This window comes from Hemiscyllium ocellatum, chromosome 2 (genome assembly GCF_020745735.1).
Source record: "Hemiscyllium ocellatum isolate sHemOce1 chromosome 2, sHemOce1.pat.X.cur, whole genome shotgun sequence".
NCBI lineage: Eukaryota > Metazoa > Chordata > Chondrichthyes > Orectolobiformes > Hemiscylliidae > Hemiscyllium > Hemiscyllium ocellatum.
The window spans coordinates 49012790-49036309 of NC_083402.1; the positions used below are offsets into that span (position 1 = coordinate 49012790).

Genomic DNA, 23520 nt, shown 5'->3' on the forward strand with positions numbered 1-23520 from the left:
GCTCAGTGGTTAGCATTGCTGCATCACAGCACCAGGGACCTGGGTTTGATTCCAGCCTCCAGTGACCGTCTGGGTGGAGTTTACACATTTTCCAGGTGTCTGTATGGGTTTCCTTCAGGCTTCTTGAAAGTGGAGTCGCAGGTAGATAGGATAGTGAAGAGGGTGTTTGGTATGCTTTCTTTTATTGGTCAGAGTATGGAGTACAGGAGTTGGGAGGTCATGTTGCAGCTGTACAGGACATTGGTTAGGCCACTGTTGAAATATCTGTTGGAATGCAGTTCTGGTCTCCTTCCTATTGGAAAGATGTTGTGAAACTTGAAAGGGTTCAGAAAAAATTTACAAGGATGTTGCCAGAGTTGGAGGATTTGAGCTATAGGGAGAGGCTGAACAGGCTAGGGCTGTTTTCCCTGGTGCATCGGAGGCTGAGAGATGGCCTTTATAGAGGTTTACAAAATTATATGGGGCATGGATAGGGGAAATAGACAAAGTCTTTTCCATGGGGTCAGGAGTCCAGAACTAGAGGGCATAGGTTTAGGGTGAGAGGGGAAAGATACAAAAGAGACAACTTTTTCACACACAGGGTGGTACGTGTATGGAATGAGCTGCCAGAGGAAGTGGTGGAGGCTGGTACAATTGCAACATTTTAAGAAGCATTTGGCTGGGTATATGAATAGAAAGGGTTTGGAGGGATATGGGCCTGGTGCTGGCAGGTGGGATCGATTGGGTTGGGACATGTGGTTGGCATGGACGGGTTGGACCGAAGGGTCTGTTTCCATGCTGTATATCTCTCTGGCTCCCACAGTCCAAAGATATGCAGGTTAGGTGAACTGACTGTGCTAAATTGCTCTGTGTTCAGAGATGTGTAGGCTCTGTACATTAGTCAGGGGTAAACGTAGAGTTATAGGGTGGGAGGCTCGGTGTGGACTTGTTGGGCTGAAGGAATGTTTCCACACTGTAGGAATTCTGTGATACTATGATTGTGTGCAGTTTTGGTCCCCTAATCTGGGGAAGGACATTCTTGCAATTGAAGGAGTCCAGCAAAGCCTCACCAGACTGATTCCCAGGATGGCAAATATAAGAAAATACTGGATCATTTAGGCTTGTACTCACTGAATTTAAAAGACTATGGGGGGATCCCATAGAAACCATAAATAATCCTAATACGACTGGATGGGATACATGTGGAAAGAATATCCCCAATATTGGGTAAGTCCAGAAATCGGGGTCATAGCCCAAAAGATAAGGGAGAAGCCATTCAGGTCTGCGATGAGGAAGGACTTCTTCATTCAGTTGTGAACCTATGAAATTCTCTAGCACAGAAAGCTGTTGGGGCCAGTTTGGTAGATAGATTCAAGAGGGAGCTGGACATGCAGTTAAAGGGCTCAGGGCTCATGGAGAGGGAGGGGGATACTGAAGTTGCATGATGAGCCAAGATCATTTTGAATGGTGGTACAAGCTCAAAGAGTTGAATGGCCTACTCCGGCATCTATTTTCCGTATTTATGTATGAATGGCTGTCACAAGTGTGTCTCAGCTAGTGGTTTATTCACCTCTGGCATAAGTGCACAACCAGCCTGTTTCAGAGGTAATTTATCCCTCAGACATTCATTCATGTTTGGCTTTGAACCTTTGACTAGCCATAAATCTGTAGAGTTAAGGGTTTTGACAAAGTCTGATTTACCTACTGGTTATAAGAGGGCTGGGCAAGGTGAGGACCTATACAGGCAGCCAGCATCACTGAAAGGATTGGGCAAGTTGAGAAGCAGAAAGATTGGCAATGGATATGAGTGGTACTCGGAACATATTATTCTTGTTTATGTTTCTAGTCATAGACTTAGATCTGTAGCACAGTGAAAAGTCCTTTAGCCCATTAAGCTACTGCCAGTCAAAAGCTGCCATTTAAGTATTCTAATCCCATTTTCAGGCATTTGATCTATAGCCTTGTATGCTTTGGCGTCACAAGTGTACATTCAGATACTACTTAAACGTTGTGAAAGCTTCTGCCTCTCTCACCCTTACAGGCAGTGTGTTTAAGGTGCCCACCACCTCAAATCCATTCTGAACCTACTGCTTGTTAACTTAAATCCTTGGTCATTGATGCCTCCACCAAGAGTTTCTTCCTGTTTACCCTGTCTATGCCCTTCACAAGTTTATATATCTCAATCACAACCCCCTCAGTTTCTTCTGCTGCAAGTCCATCCAAATTGTCTTCATACTTAACTCTCCAAACCAGGTAACATCCTGACAAATCTCCTCTGCACCCTGTCGATTGCTATCACATCCCTACCAGGGATTCCAGAACTGTACACAATACTCTTGCTGTGACCTAACCAACTTTTAATACAGTTCCAGAATAACCTCCCTGCTCTCAATCTTTGTGTCTCAACTAATAAAGACAGTTATGCCATATGCTGTCTTAACCACTTTAGCCTGCTACCTCAGAAGAATGATGGACATGCACACTAAGGTCCCTCTGATCCTCTGCTTCCCAGGATCCTACCATTTATCAAATATTGCCTTGCCTTTTGTCCTGCCCAGGTTCATGACCATTCACTTCTCCTGATCAAATTCCATTTGCCACTGATCAGCCTGTCTATATCCTCCAATAATCTAAGACTACCCTTGTCATTTACCATCCCACAATTTTCATCCGTGAGCTGACCGATTAATCTTCCTACGTTCATATCTAAATCATGTGTTTGTATATATAAAACAGCAAAAGTCAAACCACTGATCCCTGTAGAACTTCAGTGGACACAGGCTTCGGTCTCAAAAACATCGCTGTACCATCGCTGTCTGTTTTCTACCACTCAATTAATTTGGGATCCAATTAGCCACAATCCTTGGATCCTTTAGGTTTTTTTCTTTGATTTGGTTTTGCATGGGAGGCTTATATAAAAAAAAAAGACCAAGTAAACTATGCTGAATGCATTGCCCTCAACCACACCTATTCGTAAAGTTCTGTCAAGTTGGTCAGATATGAACATCTCCTTAACAAAGCCTTGCTGACTGTTCTGGAATAATCCTTGCCCCTCTAAATGCAAATTAATTTTGTCCCTAAGAATTGCTTCCAGTAGTTTCCCCACTACTGAGATTAGACTGACTGCCCTGCTGTCCCCTATTTTATCTCTTGCTTCCTTGGAGAAAAAACACACATTGGAGGAGAGAAGGTCAAGGAGAAACCATATTATATCATCCCTCTCATATGACACAAAGTATCATGTGGCTTTATGAACAAATTATCATCCTACATATTCTGTAGTTATCCTTTTTATCCTGAATGTACTCACTGAGAATTTTTCTTTTATTTTCCACACCATTATACTTTCATGTCCCCTTATTGCTCTCCTAGTTTCCTTTTCTAATTTTCCCCATGCATCTTGCTGTGGGGAAAAGGCCATTTAACCCATTGAATCTGCACCAGCCCCCTCAGAAGGATCCCATCCAGACCCAACCCCTACCCTATCCTATAACCCTGCATTTTCCATAGCTAGTCCACCTAACCTATACATTACCCATACATTATGGGTAATTTAACATGGCCAGTTCAATTAACACATTTTTGGACAGGGACCAAGCTGGAGCACCTGGAAGAAATCCACACAGCCACTGAGAACATGTAAACTCCATACAAACAAACAAACAGTTACCCAAGGCTGGAATTGAACCCACATCCCTGGTGCTGGGAGGCAAACGTGCTAACCACTGAACCACCGTGCCACATTCTGTACTGTTCTCGGGCTTCTGCTATTTTGAGCTCAGTGTCTGCCATAAGTCTCCCATTTCTCTTTATCTGATCCTGAGCCCTTTGATAGCCAGGGATTACAGGATTTGTTGTCCAACACATTGTTGTTATTGGAACATATTTACTCCTTGAATGTGTTTCAATTCTCTGATACAGATTAAAAGTATCTGCTGCCAGCCTACTCTGGGCAAATCACACTTGATCTAGTTAAAATGGACCTTCCCCCCGGTTTAGAACTTTGATTTCATTCACATTGTTGTTCTTTTCCATTAGAATCTGAAATCTCATGGAGTTATGATCACTGTCTACAAAATGCTCCCCTGCTGATACTTCAAATCACTTGCCTAACATGGTTACCTAAAATTAAGAACAGGACTGTTCACTCCCTTTGTAGTGCTTTCTACATACTGGCTTATAAATTGCCTGGGTGCATTTGAAGAATTCCACTCCCTGTAGGCCTTCTACATTGTGACTATCACAGTTAATGTTGGGGAAATTGAAATCCCCAGTTATCACTATGCTACTCTTTCACACTTCTCTGGAATGTTAGTATGCTCCCAGCAATGTGATTGTTCCTGTTTGACTTTTAAGTTCTACCCTCATGACTTAATTTGAGGAACCTTTTAAAATGTCATCCTCCTTACTGCTGTAATTGATTCCCTGCTCAATACTGTGACACCTTTTTTTTAAAACCTCCTTCCCAGAAGACCCTACATCCTGGAATATTGAAATGCCAATCCAGCCCTCTCCTTCCTCCCACCTCTGCGCTCCGCTCCCCCACCAACCCCCACATCATACCGCCATGTTTTGATTTGTGCCTTCAACACTTCTACCTAGCTTATTAGACTCCTTGCATTAAGTAACTACCATCCAAACTCCTTGGTGTCTTAACTAGCCAATGATTTATGTGCCTTCTAAACTCCCTTACTGTCTGTCCTAATTTTGAGTGTTCATCTCCTGCTGGACTTCCTCTCAGGAACCCACTCTCCTGCCAAATTAGTTTAAACCCACTTCTGCACTGGCAAACCTCCCTTCCCCAAAGATGATGGTCCCATTCCGGTTTAGATGCAGCTCATGTGCTTTCTATTGGTCACACTGTCCCTAAAAACGATCCCAATGTTCTAGAAATCTAAAAACCCTGCTGCTCCATTTGTCTTGCCAGGCATGCATCTGGACTAACTTCTTAGTTCTATATTCACTAGCACATAAAACCAGAAGTAATCAGACACAACTATCTTTTGAAACTGTTCTTTAATCTACTGCTTAGCTCCCTAAATTCTGTTTAGAGGACCTCAACCCTTTTTCGACCTGTCATTGGGTACCAGTATGTGCCATGATCTGTTTGCCCTTCCCCTTCAAAGTGCCCTCTAGCTGTCCAGTGACTTCCCTAATCCTAGCAATAGGAAGGCAAAATATGATTATGGAGTCTCCTTTGCAGTTGAAAAGCACCTGTGTATTTCTCTTACAATTGAATTACCCACCATTATAGCACTTGCATTCTTCTTCCTCCCCTCTTGTGTAGCAGACCCACCAATGGTGCCATGAAGTAGGTTCCCACTGTTTTCCCCTACACAGTCCTTTCCTCCAACATTATCTAGAACAGTACATCCGTCAGAAAACCTTCAAGAACTTTCAAAAGCTGATTGGGGGCAAGTGTTAGCAGGTAAAGAGACAGCAGGAAAATAGGAGGCTTTCAGAAATGTTCACAGAGTTCAAAGAAAGTATATTGCTGTTAGGGTGAAGAGAAAGGCTGGTAGGTATAGGGATTGCTGGATGACGAAAGAAATTGAGGGTTTGGTTAAGAAAAAAGCATATGTCAGGTATACACAGGATAGAACGAGTGAATCCTTAGAGTATAAAGGAAGTAGGAGTATACTTAAGAGGGAAAATCAGGAAAGCAAAAAGGGGACATGAGATAGCTTTGGCAAATAGAATGAAGAATCATCCAAAAGGTTTTTACAAATACATTAAGGACAAAAAGGGTAACTATGGAGAGAATAGGGCCCGTCAAAGATCAGCAAGGTGGCCTTTGTGTGGTGCCACAGAAAATGGGGGAGATACTAAGCGAGTACTTTGCATCAGTATTTACTGTGGAAAAGGATGTGAAAGGTATGGAATGTAGGGAAATAAATGGTGACATCTTGAAAATGTCCATATTACAGAGGAGGAAGTGCTGGGTGTCTTGAAACACAAAGGTGGATAAATCCCCAGGACCTGATCAGGTGTACTGTTGAACTCAGAGGCTAGGGAAATGATTTCTGGGCCTCTTACTGAAATATTTGTATTATCGATAGTCATAGGGGAGGTGTCGGAAGACTGAAGGCTAACGTGATGCCACTGTTTAAGAAAGGTGGTCAGGACAAGCCAGAGAACTATAGACTAGTGAGCCTGACCTCAGAGGTGATTAGGAATAGTCAACATGGCTTTGTGTGGGGGAAATCATGTCTCTCAAACTTGATTGAGTTTTTTGAAGAAGTAACAAAGAGAATTGATGAGGACAGAGCGGTAGATGTGATCTATATGGACTTCAGTAAGGCTTTCCCACAAGGTTCCCCATGGGAGACTGGTTAGCAAAGTTAGATCTCATGGAATACAGGAAGAACTAGTCAATTGGATACAGAACTGGCTGAAAGGGAGAAGACAGAGTGGTGGTGGAGGGTTGTTTTCAGACTGGAGGTCTGTGACCAGTGGAGTGCCACAAGGACCAGTGGAGTGCCACAAGGATCAGTGGTGGGTTCACTTTTCATCATTTATATAAATGATTTGGATGTGAGCATAACTGTCTTTTGTATTTTTACACACAATTAGGACAGTGGAAAATATGAGGAATAACTGAATTTGATAAAGACAGCACGTGAGATAATAAATAACTAATTCAGACTCTCTAAAAGAAAAAGCCAGTTTGAGTGGCCCGAAGGAGTAGCAATTAACTTTGGAATGGAAATGAATAGGATGCATAAAAAGATTCCAAATCCTAGGGATTATAGTGTCTGTTGACCATAAGAACTTGAGGCTAGCTGTAGGGATGTCAGTCATTGGTGGTTTTACCGGATTGGGTGTATGGATTAGGAGGGAAAAGACTGTAACCATACTGTGTGATCATTGTAATACAGAAATGTATTTTTAATTTTTTTTTACTGTACAAGTCACTTATGATCTAATTTCTGATCTGAGCCAAAGATTAAGCAAATAACAGAGCTCATACTTCGAGACCAGATTCAGGGAAGATCCTTTGGCCCTCTTACTGTGGTTTTTGCACGAACAAACAACTTCCACTTGCCTATGTTCTGCCTGCCTACGTGCCACTGAAAAACATGGCTTATCTGTGTAAACCAGTCAGAGCTAAGGCCATAGCTGTGTGTGATGAGTAGCTGAGAGGGTGGGGCAAATAGAATTTAAACTAGAAAAGAGAGAAGTTATGTCCTAAATAGCCTAACTTGTATTCATTTTCTGTATATGGATGTGTCTATCCAGATATTGAAAATGTTTCCAAAATATGTTACCTTGGTTAAGAGACAGCTTTTTGGGTTAGGTCAGTATGTGTCTTGGATAGGAGTTGAAAGGTGATGCTATAGAAGTGCAACCGAGGGTCCCTCTTGTGGTGCAGAGGTTCAAGACCCACCTGCTGCAGAGGTCTCTGAAGTTAAGTATTGTTCCAGTTGCAACATTGTTGGAGAAACTTTCAGGAACGGGACCACAGTTAAATGAAAGCAGACGCCATAACATTTGTGTGACTGGTTCAGATTCTGGTCAAAGATGGCTCCCAGAATATTGATTTTTTTTTTAAATCATTCTACCTTTGGAAGCTGTATTTTCATCTGCTTAAATTCTAATCTCTGGAATTTCTTTCCTAAACATCTACACCTCTACGTCTCTTTCCCCCTCAAACCTACCTTTTTTGTTTAAGCTTTGATCATTTGTCCTTATATAGCAGTGTCAAATCTTGTTTCATAGGTTCTTTATAATGCACTTGAGGATATTTTGATGTTCAGGTGCTTTTTAAATGAATGTTATTGGTGTTGGAGGACTCAATTTTCTCATTACCTGACTGTGTATGGTATAAGACTTAATAGTGAGCTAGGACTGAGTACTTGCAGGTTTTGAGAGAGAAAGTATAAATTTTCATTTTCTAGAAATCTAATTTAGATGTTCTTGGCATCAAACAGAAATCAGTTTGTTTCCCACCTTGTAAAGGGTTTTAACAAGATGCCTCTGATGAAAGAGCAGCTTAGTTAAGAAGCAGCTGAAACTGGATCCTCACTCAGATGAGCCTTTTTTCTTAACTTGTATTTTGTGCACTCATGGGATGTGGGTGTTGCTGGCTCATCTGCGTTTATTGCCTGTGCCTTGTTGCCTTTGAGAAGGTGGTGGTGAGCTGCCTTCTCAAATCACTGCTGTCCTCGTGTTTGTAAAACGATCTAATTTAGTGTGACTGAACACTTGTCTCTAATTTATAATGGAGTGCTGGAGTAAAGATTAAAGAATTTAAGGGGAGGAAGGGAAGGAGGTCTTCTATTGTTTTTGCTTTTCTAAAGCTTTTTAGTCTCAGGAATTGATTATTGCTATTATTGCAGGAGAACCAGTTAGTTATTTGGTGAATAATAAGTTACTGAAGTTTATTCTCTATTTAAGGTTCATAGTAAAATAATTAAATAGTTCCTTAGAACATGTTAAGGATAACAGGACACGTATTGTGTCACTGTGGTAGCCTATAGGAGTTTCTGGATATTGAAGCATGACTGCAGCACATATTTGAAGTTCAAACAAATTTGACTCAGTTTATAAAACAAGAGACTGAACTACAGGCACTATGATTGGTGGGATATTCTTTGTACCAGTTGGTAGTCACACCTCTTGGGTTGTGTTATCTGATTTGGTCAGTGCCCAGAGGTAGAAGAGTGTGACTGCAAGTGAGACAGCTAAAGCAGTGTAGAGGGCAGGGCCCTCCATTTGTAATTATCCAACAGGTTTGATATGGAAGTGATAACTGTAGGGTAGACAAATACATTTAAGACAGAGGTAGATTCTTGTTAAGCAAGGAGTGAAAAGTTGTCAAGAATGTACATTTAAGTTTATAATCTGATTCGCCAAGATATTATTGAATTGGGGAACCTTAAGTCTTTATTAGGATCAAGTGAAGAGAGAACTTATGTCAATATATAATACTTTATATCTATATTTATTAAATTAGATGGACCACTGTTTATTTGCAAAGCTTGCCAAGACCTTGGATACAGTGTTAGTTGTGCTTTTCTTTCCAGACCTCAGTTTTCTAAAGTCTGAAAATTTATTGTTTAGATTGAATGTTTGAATTTGTTAGTATACTAACACTGGTACTAAAATCTTCTACTTCACTGTCCTGACAAACCGATCAAATAAAATTACAATTGGGAAAAAAAAAAGTTAACCTCCAGGCTTCAGTCATTTTTCAATCTCAAATTCTACATAATATTCTCTGCATTAATCTTACTTCCATTTAATGCTTGCTTGTCATGTATTGAAGTTTTTCTTTGACTACAATGTATTTGGTGAATTGTGTATAATATTTATTTTCTTTCTTCCCCCATATTGTAGTGGGTTTGTTTTCTTGCGGTTGATTTGTCCGGCTATTCTCAATCCACGGATGTTCAGTATCATTTTGGGTGAGTCTTCCCTTATGAAAGTTCACACTGCTTGATACTTTGTAACCATAGTATCTTTTACATCCTCCGCTTCTTGGATCCAACTTAAATTCTTGCAGCTTTCCTCCTTTTGTATACATGGAGGTAAAACCAGCTTCAGTCTTACTTTCTATGCATTAGGTAATTAAAGTTGCCTGGTCTGCAGGATTGCCTTACCAGTAAACTGCCTTTATACTAATTTCAAGGGTATGTCTGCACTTGTAGCCCTAACCAATATCGCAGGAACAAAAGATTGCAAAACTGTAGAATTTTTTAAAAAACTCAGCAGTTGCATAGCCTCGACATTTTTTTGTTATCCACCGTCTTTCCCTGTAAGTGTGTAAGTTTTGCCCCTATGTTTTTCATAACTATGCGCACATGGTGATTCAAAAGGGCTGAATGGTGCTCATTCTGCATGGATACTGTCTAGTTTGAGCTGTTGTACAGCTCAGAAAGGAGCATTGCTCTAAGTTTTACAGCATCTGAACAGAGAAACAGCCTTCATTTGTGTGGTCAATAATCTTTCATCAGAACCTGTTAAGGTATTTCCAGCATGTGCAACATTTGTTTTTTCATCCTTATTCTTCCATAGCATGTGAGCATTGCAAACTTTGAACTATTTTCAAACTGAGTTTTGTTTTAAGCATTGGCAAAGGGTAGTTAAAAGTCCATAAGACTTGATTGCTGTGGACCACATGTGGGCTATTCATTCCATCAAGTCTGTCCCACCATTAAATGAGATCATGGTCAATCTGATAGGCATAAAGAGAGTCGAGGACTTTTTCCTCATTACCCTTGGTTCCCTTACTGATTAAAACTCTTTCTCGGCCTTGAATGTACTTAAGGCTGGATCATTAACAGCCATCCACAATAAAAAATTCCACAGATTCCCTACTCTGAAGAAATTCCTTTTCATCTGTGTCTAAATTGGGGGAGCCCTTATTCTGAGCTTATGCCATCTGATCCTGGACTCTCCAACATGGGAATTGACCTTTCCACTTCTACCATCAAGTCCCTATTTCAAAACGTTCACCTCTCATTCTTCTAAACTCCAATAAGACAGTTTCCCCACAGCTGGTATCAGATTAGATTAATAAACCTTCTCTGGACTGCTGCCAATACCAGTATAAAAGGGCACAAAACTGTTCACAGAATTCAAGCTGTGGTGTGAATTGACTAGTCATGTGTAGTTTCAACAAAGCCACCCCCTACTCTTATAAAAGCCAACATTCCATTCAACTTCACTATTACATGCTGAACATGAATGCTAGGTTTTTGTAATTCCTTCACAAGAACTCCCTCCATTTAATAGCATTCTGCATCTTTCTCTATTTAAAATAGCATTTAGTTATTCTATTCTACGTTCCAAAGTGTATCACATCATTTTCCCACATTATAGTCCTTCTAACAAGATTTTGTCCATTCACTTAACTTGTCTATCACTCTGCAGACTCTTCTTATCTGTAAACTTGCCTCTTCTAAAGTCATTAAAATAAATAATTGAAAACTACTACTGGGATCAATACGGAGGCCATAGTTCTCTTATTTGTAGATTTCCACCCTGGAAATGCACGCCCCCATATCCCAACACTATCTTCTATTCATTAGCCACTCTTCTATCCGTGCTAATAGCCTACACCATGTCCTTTTATCTTTAGTCTAATGTATGATACCTTATCAACTGCCTACTAAAAATCTCAATATATTATATCCATTGCTTCCCTTTTATCTAGCCAGCAGGTTACGTATTCAAAAAGTTCCAATAAATTTGTTGGGCACAATATCGCCTTTTGTGAAGCCACACTAACTCTCTTCCTTCATATTATATATTTCTAAATGTTCCACTATTATATGCTTTATAATGGACTTTAACGTTTTCCCAATTAGATGTTAAGCCAATTGGCCTATGGTTACCTGGTTTATTTTTGTCTCGACCCTTTATAAATGTATACATTGGTAGTTTTCCAATTCTCCTGGACTTTTCAAAACTCTAAGGATACTTGGAAATTTATTACCAATGCATTCACACTTTGTGTTCTAGAATATTAAAAGGAAGAAACCATACTGTCAGGTCCAGGGAACTTATTGGTCTTCAGCATGATTAGTTTACTTAGGCGGATTTTTAAACTCCATTCTAGTGATAGTTATCATATTTATTTCCTCTTCTCTATTTTGTCCCTTGATTATATAATAATTTACAACACTATTAGTGTCTTTTACTGTGAAGACTGATAAAGTGCTTTTGTAAGGTTTGTAGCTCAGGTTGAGGTTTAGGGTGCAGGTTTGCTCGCTGAGCTGTAGGTTTGATATCCAAACGTTTCATTACCTGGCTAGGTAACATCAGTGGCGACCTCCAAGTGAAGCGAAGCTGTTGTCTCCAGCTTTCTATTTATATGTTTGTCCTGGTTGGGGTTCCTGGGGTTTGTGGTGATGTCATTTCCTGCTCGTTTTGAGGGGTTGATAGATAGATCTAGATACCATGTGTTTGTTTATGGCGTCGTGCTTCCAAGGACTGCCACAAACACTACGTCTGACAAACCAGAAGAAAGTTAGCCACCAGGATACATGAACACCAGCTAGCCACAAAAAGACATGACCCTCTCTCCCTCGTAGCCCTACACATGGATGAAAACACATCTATCCTGGGACAGGCTAAGCAAAGACATGCCAGAGAATTCCCAGAGGCCTGGCGCTCCAACCACAACGCCATAAACAAACACATAGATTTAGATACCATCTAGGTACGAGCCCCAGTGCCACGAGCAGGAAATGACATCACCACAAACTCTAGAAACCCCATCCAGGACAAACCTATAAATAGAAAGCAGGAGACAACAGCTTCGCTTCACTTGGAGGTCGCCACTGTTGATGTTACCTAGCCAGGTAATGAAACGTCTGGATACCAAACCTACAGCTCAGCAAGCAAATCTACATCCTAAACAAAGTGCTTATTCATCTCCTCTACTGTTTTCTGCATCTCCATTATAATTTCTCTAGCCTTTTTCTCTAAGGACCATATGTTCGCATTGGCTTTTTAAAAATATCTTCATAAAAGCTGTTGCAATCCATCTTAAACTTATTTTTTTTTGGGTTGTTTCTTGCTGGTTTGCGGCTTGCCTCTAATATTTCCCACTTTGTTTATGTTATCTTTCATTTTCATGCGATCCTTAAGTTCCCTGGTTAACCACTGTTGGCTTATCCCCTACCTAGAATCCCCCTTCCCTACTGAAATATACTTTTCTTGTGAGAGTCTTGAACTATTTTCTTAAATGTGTCTATTTTTCAACCGTCTTTGCTGCGAAACTTCCTTCCCAGTCCACTCCAACCAGGTTTGTCCTCCTGCCTTTTATAATTATTCTTATTAGAACAGTTGCTTCTAATACAAATTTGTCCCTCAGAATGAATGCTAAATTCTACCACGCTGTGGACTGTTTCCAAAGAGATTATTAAGACAAATTTCAGACATACATAATTATGTCTTATTATTAAAGCTTGCCTCATTACATATCCCCAGATTCAACATAGTCTGATCCCTGGTTAGACCTGAACATGATGTTCTGGGAAACTTCCCCAAATATTCTGAATATTTTCTCATGGCTTTACCTGCCAATCTGACTGTCCCAATCTACATGAAGATGAATGTCATCCATGATAAATGCATTGCCTATGGTGTGGCATCCCACTATATAGTTAGAGAGCCTGTAGAACAGTGATTCCCAGCCTTTTCCAAATCATACTTAAATGAGACAAACTGTTCTACAGCATAACCCCTTTTTTCGGCTGAATTGTTTGTCCATAATCTTTTCTTTTAAACAGATCACTGCCTTATTAGAAATATTTCTAACAAAGTTTATGCAGTAAATTAAACAAGGATCAAAAGCACCAACATTTCAAATCCACCAGAAAAAGTAATGTTCAACTATGAGCACAAATATGTTTTCAACATCTACTCCAGTCAATTCTTTGTCAACTTTTCTCTGCATATGAGACATATCAGATAGGTATCAAATGGTATGTCCTGTTCATGAAAATCACGTAGTTTTCATTGTGCTGTCTGAGCAGTTCTTTTCTTTTGGGTTTAAATGTTTCGTCAACTGAATTACTAGAGGAATCACCTCATTTGACAAGAAACTTCTTTGATCTAAGACTTAAGCCACAGAATCTAGCCGAACTAAAGCAGAATCCAAAAATATTCATCTTAAATTTCTTGCTAATGTGGAAACTTGTCCAAACAGACAAGCCCCTTCAACGGTTATTCAGCAGTTGTGTGTCTCTACTGTGCATGCTGTTTTTCTCATCTTGGAGATACGTTCATTGATCAATACACATGCTCAAACTGAATATTTGGGTCTCTACATGCACAAGCAGGCTCCATAACATGTGAATTCCCAATCTTCTGTACACACATGGTGATAATGTCTATGCATGTCTGGTACAGAGTCTCCATGCATGGCAGTTTCAGGGCTCTGTGCGAAGTGGTGCTCCTTCCACAGAAGGTCATGGCACACATCTCACACTGCTTGAAATCCTGATAATAACTCCTGCCACTATCTTCCCTTTTTTTTTACTTATCTCCATCCATATGGATTCTATGTCCAAAATCATTTCTTGCTATTGTGCTTATTCCATCACATACCACTAATGCTTCACTTTGGATCATATTTGAATTAGCTTATAGGTTAATTACTTAAGATTCCCTGCTTTTTGCAAATTGCTGTAATGATACTTTAAATTTTAGTTTATTGCCACCCATAGGGAAACTATTCTTATAATCAGAGGTGAATGGAGGGTGGGGGAATGGGTCTGGGTGGGTTACCGTTCGCAGGGGCGGTATGGATTTGTTGGGCCTGTTTCCATCCTGTAAGGAATCTAATCTAATACTTAAAAAAAAAACCCTGAAGATCTAAACACTGATAAGGTTTGGTGAACGTTTCCAATCAGCTGCTTTCCCACCACTCATGTCATGCTAATCTCACTGCATCCAAGATCCATGTCTTGTATCCTCTCTCACTTTGGACAGTTTTCTTCTTGTAGTAAAATTTCCCGTAGTGTTGTCAATACTTTGTCTTCTCATTCTGCTGGAGTCCCATGCAATTCACAATGCTTCTTGCTCAAATGCTGAAAGAGTTGGACACTCATGCAAGTCAAACTAGATAAGGATAGTAGTATATATCTTTCCCTAATGGGAAAGAAAACTTCTACTGCAATCAACGATAGTCAAATGGTCACCATTACAGGGATGAGATTTTATTCACTAAACTTAAATTCCACCAGCTATGTTAATGTTTTGTAGACATGTACAAATCATGTTAAGCCACAGGTTAGTTAACATTTTGCCTTTTGTATAAGTTATGTGAAGAGTGCAGTTTTTACTGGTGTGGTGGATGAAGAGAGGAGACTATGTAACTAGAGGAACTGTGATAAGAGGATAAACAAGAATGAAAGAAACAGCTGATAAAGGAAGGGGAACAGTGGAAATGTTTGCAATGATTTTCCTTTTTATACCTTGAGTAGATCTTATCTTAAGCTTTGAGCACAAGAGCTCACATTATGGGGTTTTATATTATTACTGATCAAGTGCAGCTCACTTTTAATGCTTGCACAGATGCAAAGGTTTGTGCTCTCTCTAGAAGGTTAATGGCTTGACTGCATCCATTAAGTAATGAAAATATTAAAATTTTACCATGCTACTTGATGGAAGGAGGCTATTCACTACTAGAATTGTTCAGGTTGTCCTGCTTTTCCACTGTATAGGTAGAGCATCTTTTAGGCATTTATCGAATCTCCTTCTGTATGGTTCAATTTAGGGTGAGGGGGGGAAAGATAGGTTTTTTTTAATATAAGGGGCAATTTTTTCCACGCAGAGGGTGGTGCGTGTGTGGAATGAGCTGCCAGAGGAAGTGGTGGAGGCTGGTACAATTACAACATTCAAGAGGCATTTGGATAGGTATAGGAATAGAAAGGGTTTGGAGGGACATGGGCTGGGTGCCAGCAGGTGGGACGAGATTGGACAGAAGAGTCTGTTTCCATGTTGTATATCTCTATGATAAAGTCTCTATGCAATGCATTTTAGATCATACTAATCACTTTCAATGGTGGAAGAGCTTATAACTAGCCCATACATTTAAAATTGCTGTATTAAACCATTTACGCTTTTGGACACCTCCGATCTTCTGATGTTTTCAGCTTCAAGTCTGTCTACATGACTGATGGCTGTCATCCTTAGCACCGTTTTGGTTGATATTTTCTGTATTGTAGCACCCTTCCTAAGTTGTGTGCTCAAATGAATATCATACCACAATCTTAAGACAAAGCAATATTTGAGAGATTTGGTGAACTTCCTTGTATTTGGATTATCTATTATTAAAGCCAACGGATTTCATAGGCTTTTTTAGCTTCTGAACTTAGCAAGTTCAAAGATTTGTGTACGTGTACCCCAGATCTCCTGTGCTGTGTTTAAAACTGTATCACTATTCCACTAAAATAACTGCACAGAGAGACCCATCTTCTATCACCCTTTAAATTTACTTGTGCACAGTACACCGGCTGTTTCCAGCCAGCTTAATCTGAGTGCAAAGGACTGACTTATAAATAACCTGGTTATTTTTCTTAAAATGGTACAAAATACAGTTGACAAATAAAACAGCAGTTCACAAAAACACCACTCTTATTACAAACTGTTCAAATAGTTTTCAGGGAAAGGAGGTCAAACCTCAAATCCCACTTTGTCAAAAGGTAACAGTAACCTATGCAGACGAGACAGTCCAATCAAATAAGAAACAGTACATAAAACATGTCGCCATTAAGAATAACATCTGCCACCAATCACAACATCTTTGGCTTGCCTTCCTGCAGGACAGTTGTTGGCCTTCTGTTCTCTGGCCATCCTACGTACTGACTGATCCTCCCCAGCCTGCTTTCCTAACTCAGACTATCGCTGTGACTGACCCACCCACTTTTTCTCCTGTCCAGCATTCCTATGGAGCAGCTGTTCATCAGCTCAGCTCCCAACCACCTCCTGTACTGACCAGCCTGCCCTATACCAACTTTCCTGAGAGACACTATCCATTAGGGAGAAAGTGAGGTCTGCAGATGCTGGAGATCAGAGCTGAAAATGTGTTTTGGAAAAGCGCAGGTCAGGCAGCATCCAAGGAACGGGAAATTCGACATTTCGGGCATAAGCCCTTCTTCAGGAATGAGGAAAGTGTGTCCAGCAGGCTAAGATAAAAGGTAGAGAGGAGGGACTTGGGGGAGGGGCGTTGGAGATGCGATAGTTGGAAGGAGGTCAAGGTGAAGGTGATAGGCCAGAGTGGGGTGGGGACGGAGAGGTCAGGAAGATTGCAGGTTAGGAAGGCGGTGCTGAGTACGAGGGATTTGACTGAGACAAGGTGGGGGGAGGGGAAATGAGGAAACTGGAGAAATCTGAGTTCATCCCTTGTGGTTGGAGGGTTCCCAGGCGGAAGATGAGGCACTCTTCCTCCAACTGTCATGTTGTTATGGTCTGGCGATGGAGGAGTCCAAGGACCTGCATGTCCTTGGAGGAATGGGAGGGGGAGTTAAAGTGTTGAGCCACGGGGTGGTTGGGTTGGTTGGTCCGGGTATCCCAGAGGTGTTCTCTGAAACATTCCGCAAGTAGGCGGCCTGTCTCCCCAATATAGAGGCGGCCACATTCAGGTCCTTTGACTCCTCCATCGCCAGACCATAACAACACGACAGTTGGAGGAAGAGCGCCTCATCTTCCGCCTGGGAACCCTCCAACCACAAGGGATGAACTCAGATTTCTCCAGTTTCCTCATTTCCCCACCTTGTCTCAGTCGAATCCCTCGTACTCAGCACCGCCTTCCTAACCTGCAATCATCTTCCTGACCTCTCCGCCCCCACCCCACTCCGGCCTATCACCTTCACCTTGACCTCCTTCCACCTATCACATCTCCAAAGAAGTGAAAACACATTCAAAACAAAATGCAAGGGCAAAGCCCTACCACAAGAAAAAAAAATTCTCTTTTTACTTTAAGGACAAAGTGTAACACAGCTGTAAGCAGTGAAGTGACAGGTTCCTAATGAGGGCTGAATTACACCTGAAACACTGAGGACTGATCTACAGTCAAAATAAAGAAATACTAGTTAAAACTGACTTTGTAAACAAGCCAGCTGAGGAATTAGGTTCTCCAAAACTAAACAAACAGAAACCAACACCAGCAACACCACACTGACTGGCCCAGCCAGTGCATAGTCAGTTCCCCCAACCAAAGGAGTCTTGACATCACCTGTTTTGTAAATTTTATTAAACAGTACAAAATACAGTTCACAAAAAAACCATTATGTACAGGGGAAAGGGCAAAGCCAAACACTACACTCCATCGTTCAACCAGTTTTTCAGGAGAATGAGGACAAACTTCAAATCCCATTTTCATCCAAAGATAAAACAATAAACACAGAAACAGTGCATAGAACACAGATCAGATATAGCTATAAAGAAAGGACACCTGACACCCATCCGCACCACATACTGATCAGACAGTCCTTGGCTAGCCTTCCTGCAAGACAGTCGGCCTTCCAGTCTCTGGCCACCCTGCGTACTAACTGACCCTCCCCAGGCCTGCTTTTCTCCAGGCTGGTAGTCAACCACCCAGTTGCCCCGCATACTAACCGGAATACCCTGGGCCACGTTCCCACGAGTGGTTTGTTGGCCTTCCATTCTGCAGCCACCCTGCGTACTGACTGATCCTCCCAAGCCCACTTTCCTCCGGGACAGATGTCGGACACTGACTCACCGTCACCTTACTTACTAACCAAACTTTCACTGATGTGCTTTCCTACAGTCAGGCTGTTGGCCTTCCAGCACCCAACCACCCCAGGTACTGACTGACTGACCTTTTCCCTTGGCCGGCGTTCTATAGACTGTCCAGCTTCCAGCCTCCCTACAAGCTACCATCAGCCGACTGGCTCAGTCTCCCTTCTCAGCCTGCCCTATAGCAGCTTTCTTGAGAGGACGCTATAAATTGCCTGACCCTGCCCACCCCACATACTAACAGGCTCCTCTGCCTGCTTTCCTCCATGTCAGTCATCAATCCTACCACCCCACACCCTAGCTGCCCTTCACTAGACCAGCTTTCCTATGTGCATGCTGTTGGCTACCTACACCCCAGCCACTCTGCATACTAATAAAACCCCAAGCCCAAATCATTGGCACTCCAGCTCCCAGCCTCCCCACATACTGACTAGCCCACGCTGGCTTGCGCTCAAAACACAATTACGAAACCCATATACAGTAACAGAATTCGCAATCCTCAATACAGTTTCCAGTATCAAGCAGAGTGCTCATCTCCCAACACACACACACACACACACACAGTCTCCATCTGGGCCTGGCTCTTCCAGGGAGAGCCAAAGGACCAGGCCCACTCTCCGGACCACAGTACATTGTAAAGGTATAGTTAATCCACAGGGGCTTGGTCCACAAGGATGCAGCAATTGCTCACCTCCCAGCACACAGGTGTTCAGTACTTAGAGGCCTAGTCACCCACACATGACCAGCTCATTTGGAAAGGTGTATTTTCTCACAAGGGCTCAGTCAAAATGCCAAAAAGTGAAAAACAATTAAAGTGTAAGGGCTAAGCCCTGCCACAAAATCAATCCTTTTCTCAAAATAAAAAAGTCACATAGGAAACTGTTTCATCGGCTGTAATCAGCCTAATGAGAACTAGGCCCCAAACCCTACCATTCAACCAATTTTCAGGGAAATGAGGACAAACCTCAAATCCCCCTTTCAGTCATCACAAAACAGTAACAAGTTACATATGAAAGGCAGTCCAATTAGAATTTTTAAAAAGTGCATAGAATACAGACTACCCCAGCAAGCTCCCATTCTGAGGCTCTAGGACAGTTCGTCCTGTTCCCACCCCCGGTCAACAGAAATCAGGACGGCATATCTGCCTTTCGCACCTTCCGGCCACCACTAGGACGGCCCGCCCCAAACCTACCCAGGGTGACAGCACTAAGGATGGCCTACCCACCTTTTGGCTCTACGTACCATCTGGCTATTGCCCATCCTGACACTTTCCAGCCACTTCTAGGTTAGCCCATCAGGACAGCTCACAAGCCTTCTCGTTGTCAACTTGCCCCTAAGCATTTTGCAGCCACCTTTAGGACAGTCCATCCTGTTTCTCCAACCCACCCCCACCAGGACAACAGCACCCAGGATGGTTTACTCACCTCCTGGCCCTTGGTGCAGTTGGCATTGGGGTGGCTTACCCAACCTCCAGTGCACAAGACAGCCTACCCACCCTCTGTCTGTCAGGGTGACAGCTTTCAGAACAATCTGTGAGCCTCCCAGCTCACAATGCAGTCTGCCAGACCCAGGGACATACAAGACAGTGCAGGTGATAAACTCAACAAGACAGTCAATTACCAACAAACAGTCCTTTCTGGTACAGAGTTCATTACCGTAAACAGTTCTCTTCAAAATGGATCCATTCCCAGGTAAAGAGTCCAGTTTGCATTGTCAGAGAGACACTCCACAACCAGAGGCAGAGGCAGAGTCCACTCTTGAAGGCAACATATACGTATTCCACAGCACAGGTACTCAGTCTCCATAGAGGTCTGGTTTATCTACAGGGAACCAAGCCCTCTCATGGAAATGCAGTACATTGTGAGGGTGCAGTTAACTCGGGGGGGGGGGTTTGGTCCACTCTGAAGGCAGAATCCACTCCCAAACTCCAGGACTTCCCCCACCCAGTGCACGCAGAGGGCTAGGCCTACCTACAGGAACAGCTCATCTAGAAAGATGTATTTTCTCATAAGGGCTCAGTCCAAAACACCAAAAAAAAAGTGAAAACATTAAAAAAAACTAGAATGCAAGGGGTAAGCTCTGCCATAAAATCATTATAATCCTTTTCTCAAAGTAACAGGCTGTTACCAGCTAGTGAAACAACAGTTCCCTAATGAAAACTGAAACACGTTGTTTAGATCAGGCAGTTTAGAAATCAGTACTCAATAAAAGAGGGATACCAATATAATCCAGCCAGTTTAGGAATCAGGTTCTCCAAAGAAACCAACAGCAGCAGGAACACACTGACTGTTGCCCAACCAGCACAGTCAGTCCCCTACACCAAGGGATTCTTATTCAACAGTACAGAGTTTACAAACAAACAGTTAACATTAACAGCTGTATACCGAAAAACAGCAATTTACAAGGGAGAGGAGCAGCAAAGTCAGGCCCCAAATCCTACTGTTCAACCATTTTTCAGGGAATGAGGACAATCCTCAAATCTCCACTTTCAGTCATCACAAAAGTAGCAGTAACAAATACATACAAGACTGCTGCCAGCTCCAATTAGGCAGTAGTGCAGGGGTAAGAGGAGGAGGAAAAAACCCAGATTTTTTTTTAAAAGTTTAAAAGAAAAAAAACACATACAAGCCAGTGTGATTAGATAAGATACTGTAGAAAATACAGACTCTCCCCCTCTCTTTCTCCCCCCACCCAAGCAGGCCACCATCCCTCCCAAGGCAGCCCGTTCCTATGACTCTTCCAGCCACCTCTTGGACAGCCCATCCTGCTCACCCCCCTTACAGGGCACTGCGAGCTGCCTGGCCCCCAACGACCCTGCATACTAATAGACCCACCACCCTTCCCTAGGCTGGTCATTGACTCTCCAGCTCCCAGCCACCCCATGCACTGACTAGCCCATTCAGGCCCACACAAAATTACAAAACCCACATACATAACAGAATTCACAAAGTTCTCTGTACAATTTCCAGTACAAAGAGAGTCCACACCCAAACTCTAGGATGTAACAAATGCTAGCCTCAAAGCACGCGTGCGCATACACACACACGTGTTAAGTCTCCATAGAGCCTGGCCCTTCCAGGGAAAACCAGGTCCACTCTCAGCAATGTAGTTCATTGACAGGCTGCAGTTAACTCAGAGGTTTGGTCCAGTCCCGAAGGCAGAGTCCACCCAAAGGGCTAGGCCCACTCACCGGAACACAGTATATTGTAAACGGTGCAGGTAACTCTCAGGAGATTGGTCCACTACAGGATGCAGCAATTGCTTACCTCCCAGCACACAGATGTTCAATCTTTACCAATACCTAGTCACCCACAAAGGGCCAGGCCTACCCACGTGGGGCTGGCTAGCTCTGGAAAGATGGGCTCAGTCCACAAACACCAAAAAGTGAAAACCTGTTTTAAAAAAAAAAGGAAAACTAGAGCGCAAGGGCTAAGCCCTCTCACTAAATCAGCATATTCCTCTTCTCAAAAGAGAAAAAGAATACCACACAGGCTCTAACGAGCCAGTGAAACAACAACTCTGTAATGAGAACTGAATTACACTTGAAACATTGACTGTAGATCTAGGAGTTTAGAAATCAGTACTCACGAAAAAAGGAATACCAGTTAACAAAACTGTCTACATAATTGAGCCAGCTCCAGAAATCGGGTTTCCTCCAAAAAGCAGGAACTGTAACCCAGCCAGCTCAAAGTCGGTGCCCTAAACTGAGTGGATTTCAAATGTCCTGATTTTTTTTTAACTGTCCAGAAGCTGGTAACCAACACCAAGTCACTCTTTATTGACACACACAGTACACTGACTGTGACCAGCCAGCTCAGTCAGTTCCTTGAATTGAGGATCTCCTGGTTACATTTTTTCCCTTAACGAAGGAGATTCTCATCTGGTATTTTTTGTTCCCTAAACTAAAGACACCATCTCCTGGTTATATATTTTCTGGTTTTGTCTCAGCTAGGGCTTTCCTGATTTTAGCACCAGTTAGCAGTTAAACTGAGGGGACTGACTATCTCCTGAGTTTTGTTTATGAAACTTTACCCCCACCTAACTGTGGTAGGACTTATATTTTCCTCAGTACCCATGTTGTGTAGGTGCAGGTGTGATCTTCTGGTTGTTATTTTATTAAACAATACACAGTTTAATAAAAAAATTATACAGAGAAATAGCAATTTTACAAGGGAGAGGAGCAGCAAAGCCAGGTTCCAAACCCTACCATTCAACTAGTTTTCAGGGAACTGAGGACACACCTCAAATCCCAGTTTCAATAATTGCAAAACAATAACAATGACATTTGTACATATAAGACAGCCTAATTACATAAAACAATGCATATAATACAATACCCCAGGAAGTCACCCATCACTCCCACCTTCCAGCCACTCTAAGACAGCTTGCCCGACGTCCCTTCTGGCTCTAGGTCCGCACTGACATCTTCCGACCACCTACAGGACAGCCTGTCCTGCTTCCCCAACCTACCTCCCGCCAGGACACCCAAGACAACCCACCCCAGTACCTGCCTGGGGTGACAGTGCGGAGGACGACCTACCTGCCTTCCAGCTCTTGGTCTGCCACTATGTACCATGGGGCTCTTGCCCACCCCAATGCGCCAACCAGCGTGTGAATGGCCCAGATATCTTCTGGCCACCTCTAGGCCAGCCTGTCCCGTTCCCTAGGGGAACAGCATGCAGGGCAGTCAACCAGCTCAGTTAGACTCTTTTCTCTCCTTACAGATGCTGCCAGACCTGCTGAGATTTTCCAGTATTTTCTCTTTTGGTTTCAGATTCCAGCATCCGCAGTAATTTGCTTTTATCCAATCTCCACAGAGTTCTGGCCCATCCTTGGTGAACCAGACCCACAGTACATTGTAAGAGATGCAGTTAACTCACAGGGGTTTTGGTCCATTCCCGAAGGCAGGGTCTACTCCCAAATTCCAGGATGTAGTAAGTGCTCACCTCCCAGCAGACATACAAGTGTTCTGTCTTTGCAGAGGTTTAGGCCTACCCACAGGAACTCATCCGGTAAGATGTATTTTCTCACAATGACTCAGTCCAAACACCAAAGAGTGAGGGCGCATACAAAGAAACTAGAGTCCAAGGGCTTAGCCCTGCCACAAAAATCAACATTTATCTTTCACTTTGAGAAAAGGACAAAGGTTAGCACACAGGCTGTAACCAACCAGTTAAACAACAAATCTCAATGAGAACTGAGTTACCCCTAATTCCCACCCCCAGCCTTCCTTCCCTGGGGCGACAGCGTGCAGGGCAGCCCACAAGCCTTCTGGATCTCAGCCAGCCCCTACGCACCTTCTGGCTCTCAGCCACTCTGACCATC

General features: G+C 42.5%; 1 protein-coding gene across 2 annotated transcripts in view; it reads left to right on the forward strand.

Annotated features, from left to right (window-relative positions):
- rasa1a (RAS p21 protein activator (GTPase activating protein) 1a) overlaps positions 1-23520 on the forward strand; it is a 191209-nt gene that overhangs the window by 156329 nt on the left and 11360 nt on the right. For both annotated transcript variants that reach the window (XM_060836608.1, XM_060836609.1), the window contains exon 21: positions 9319-9386. In XM_060836608.1, coding sequence (XP_060692591.1) covers positions 9319-9386 — 68 coding nt within the window. The remainder of the gene's footprint in view (positions 1-9318; positions 9387-23520) is intronic.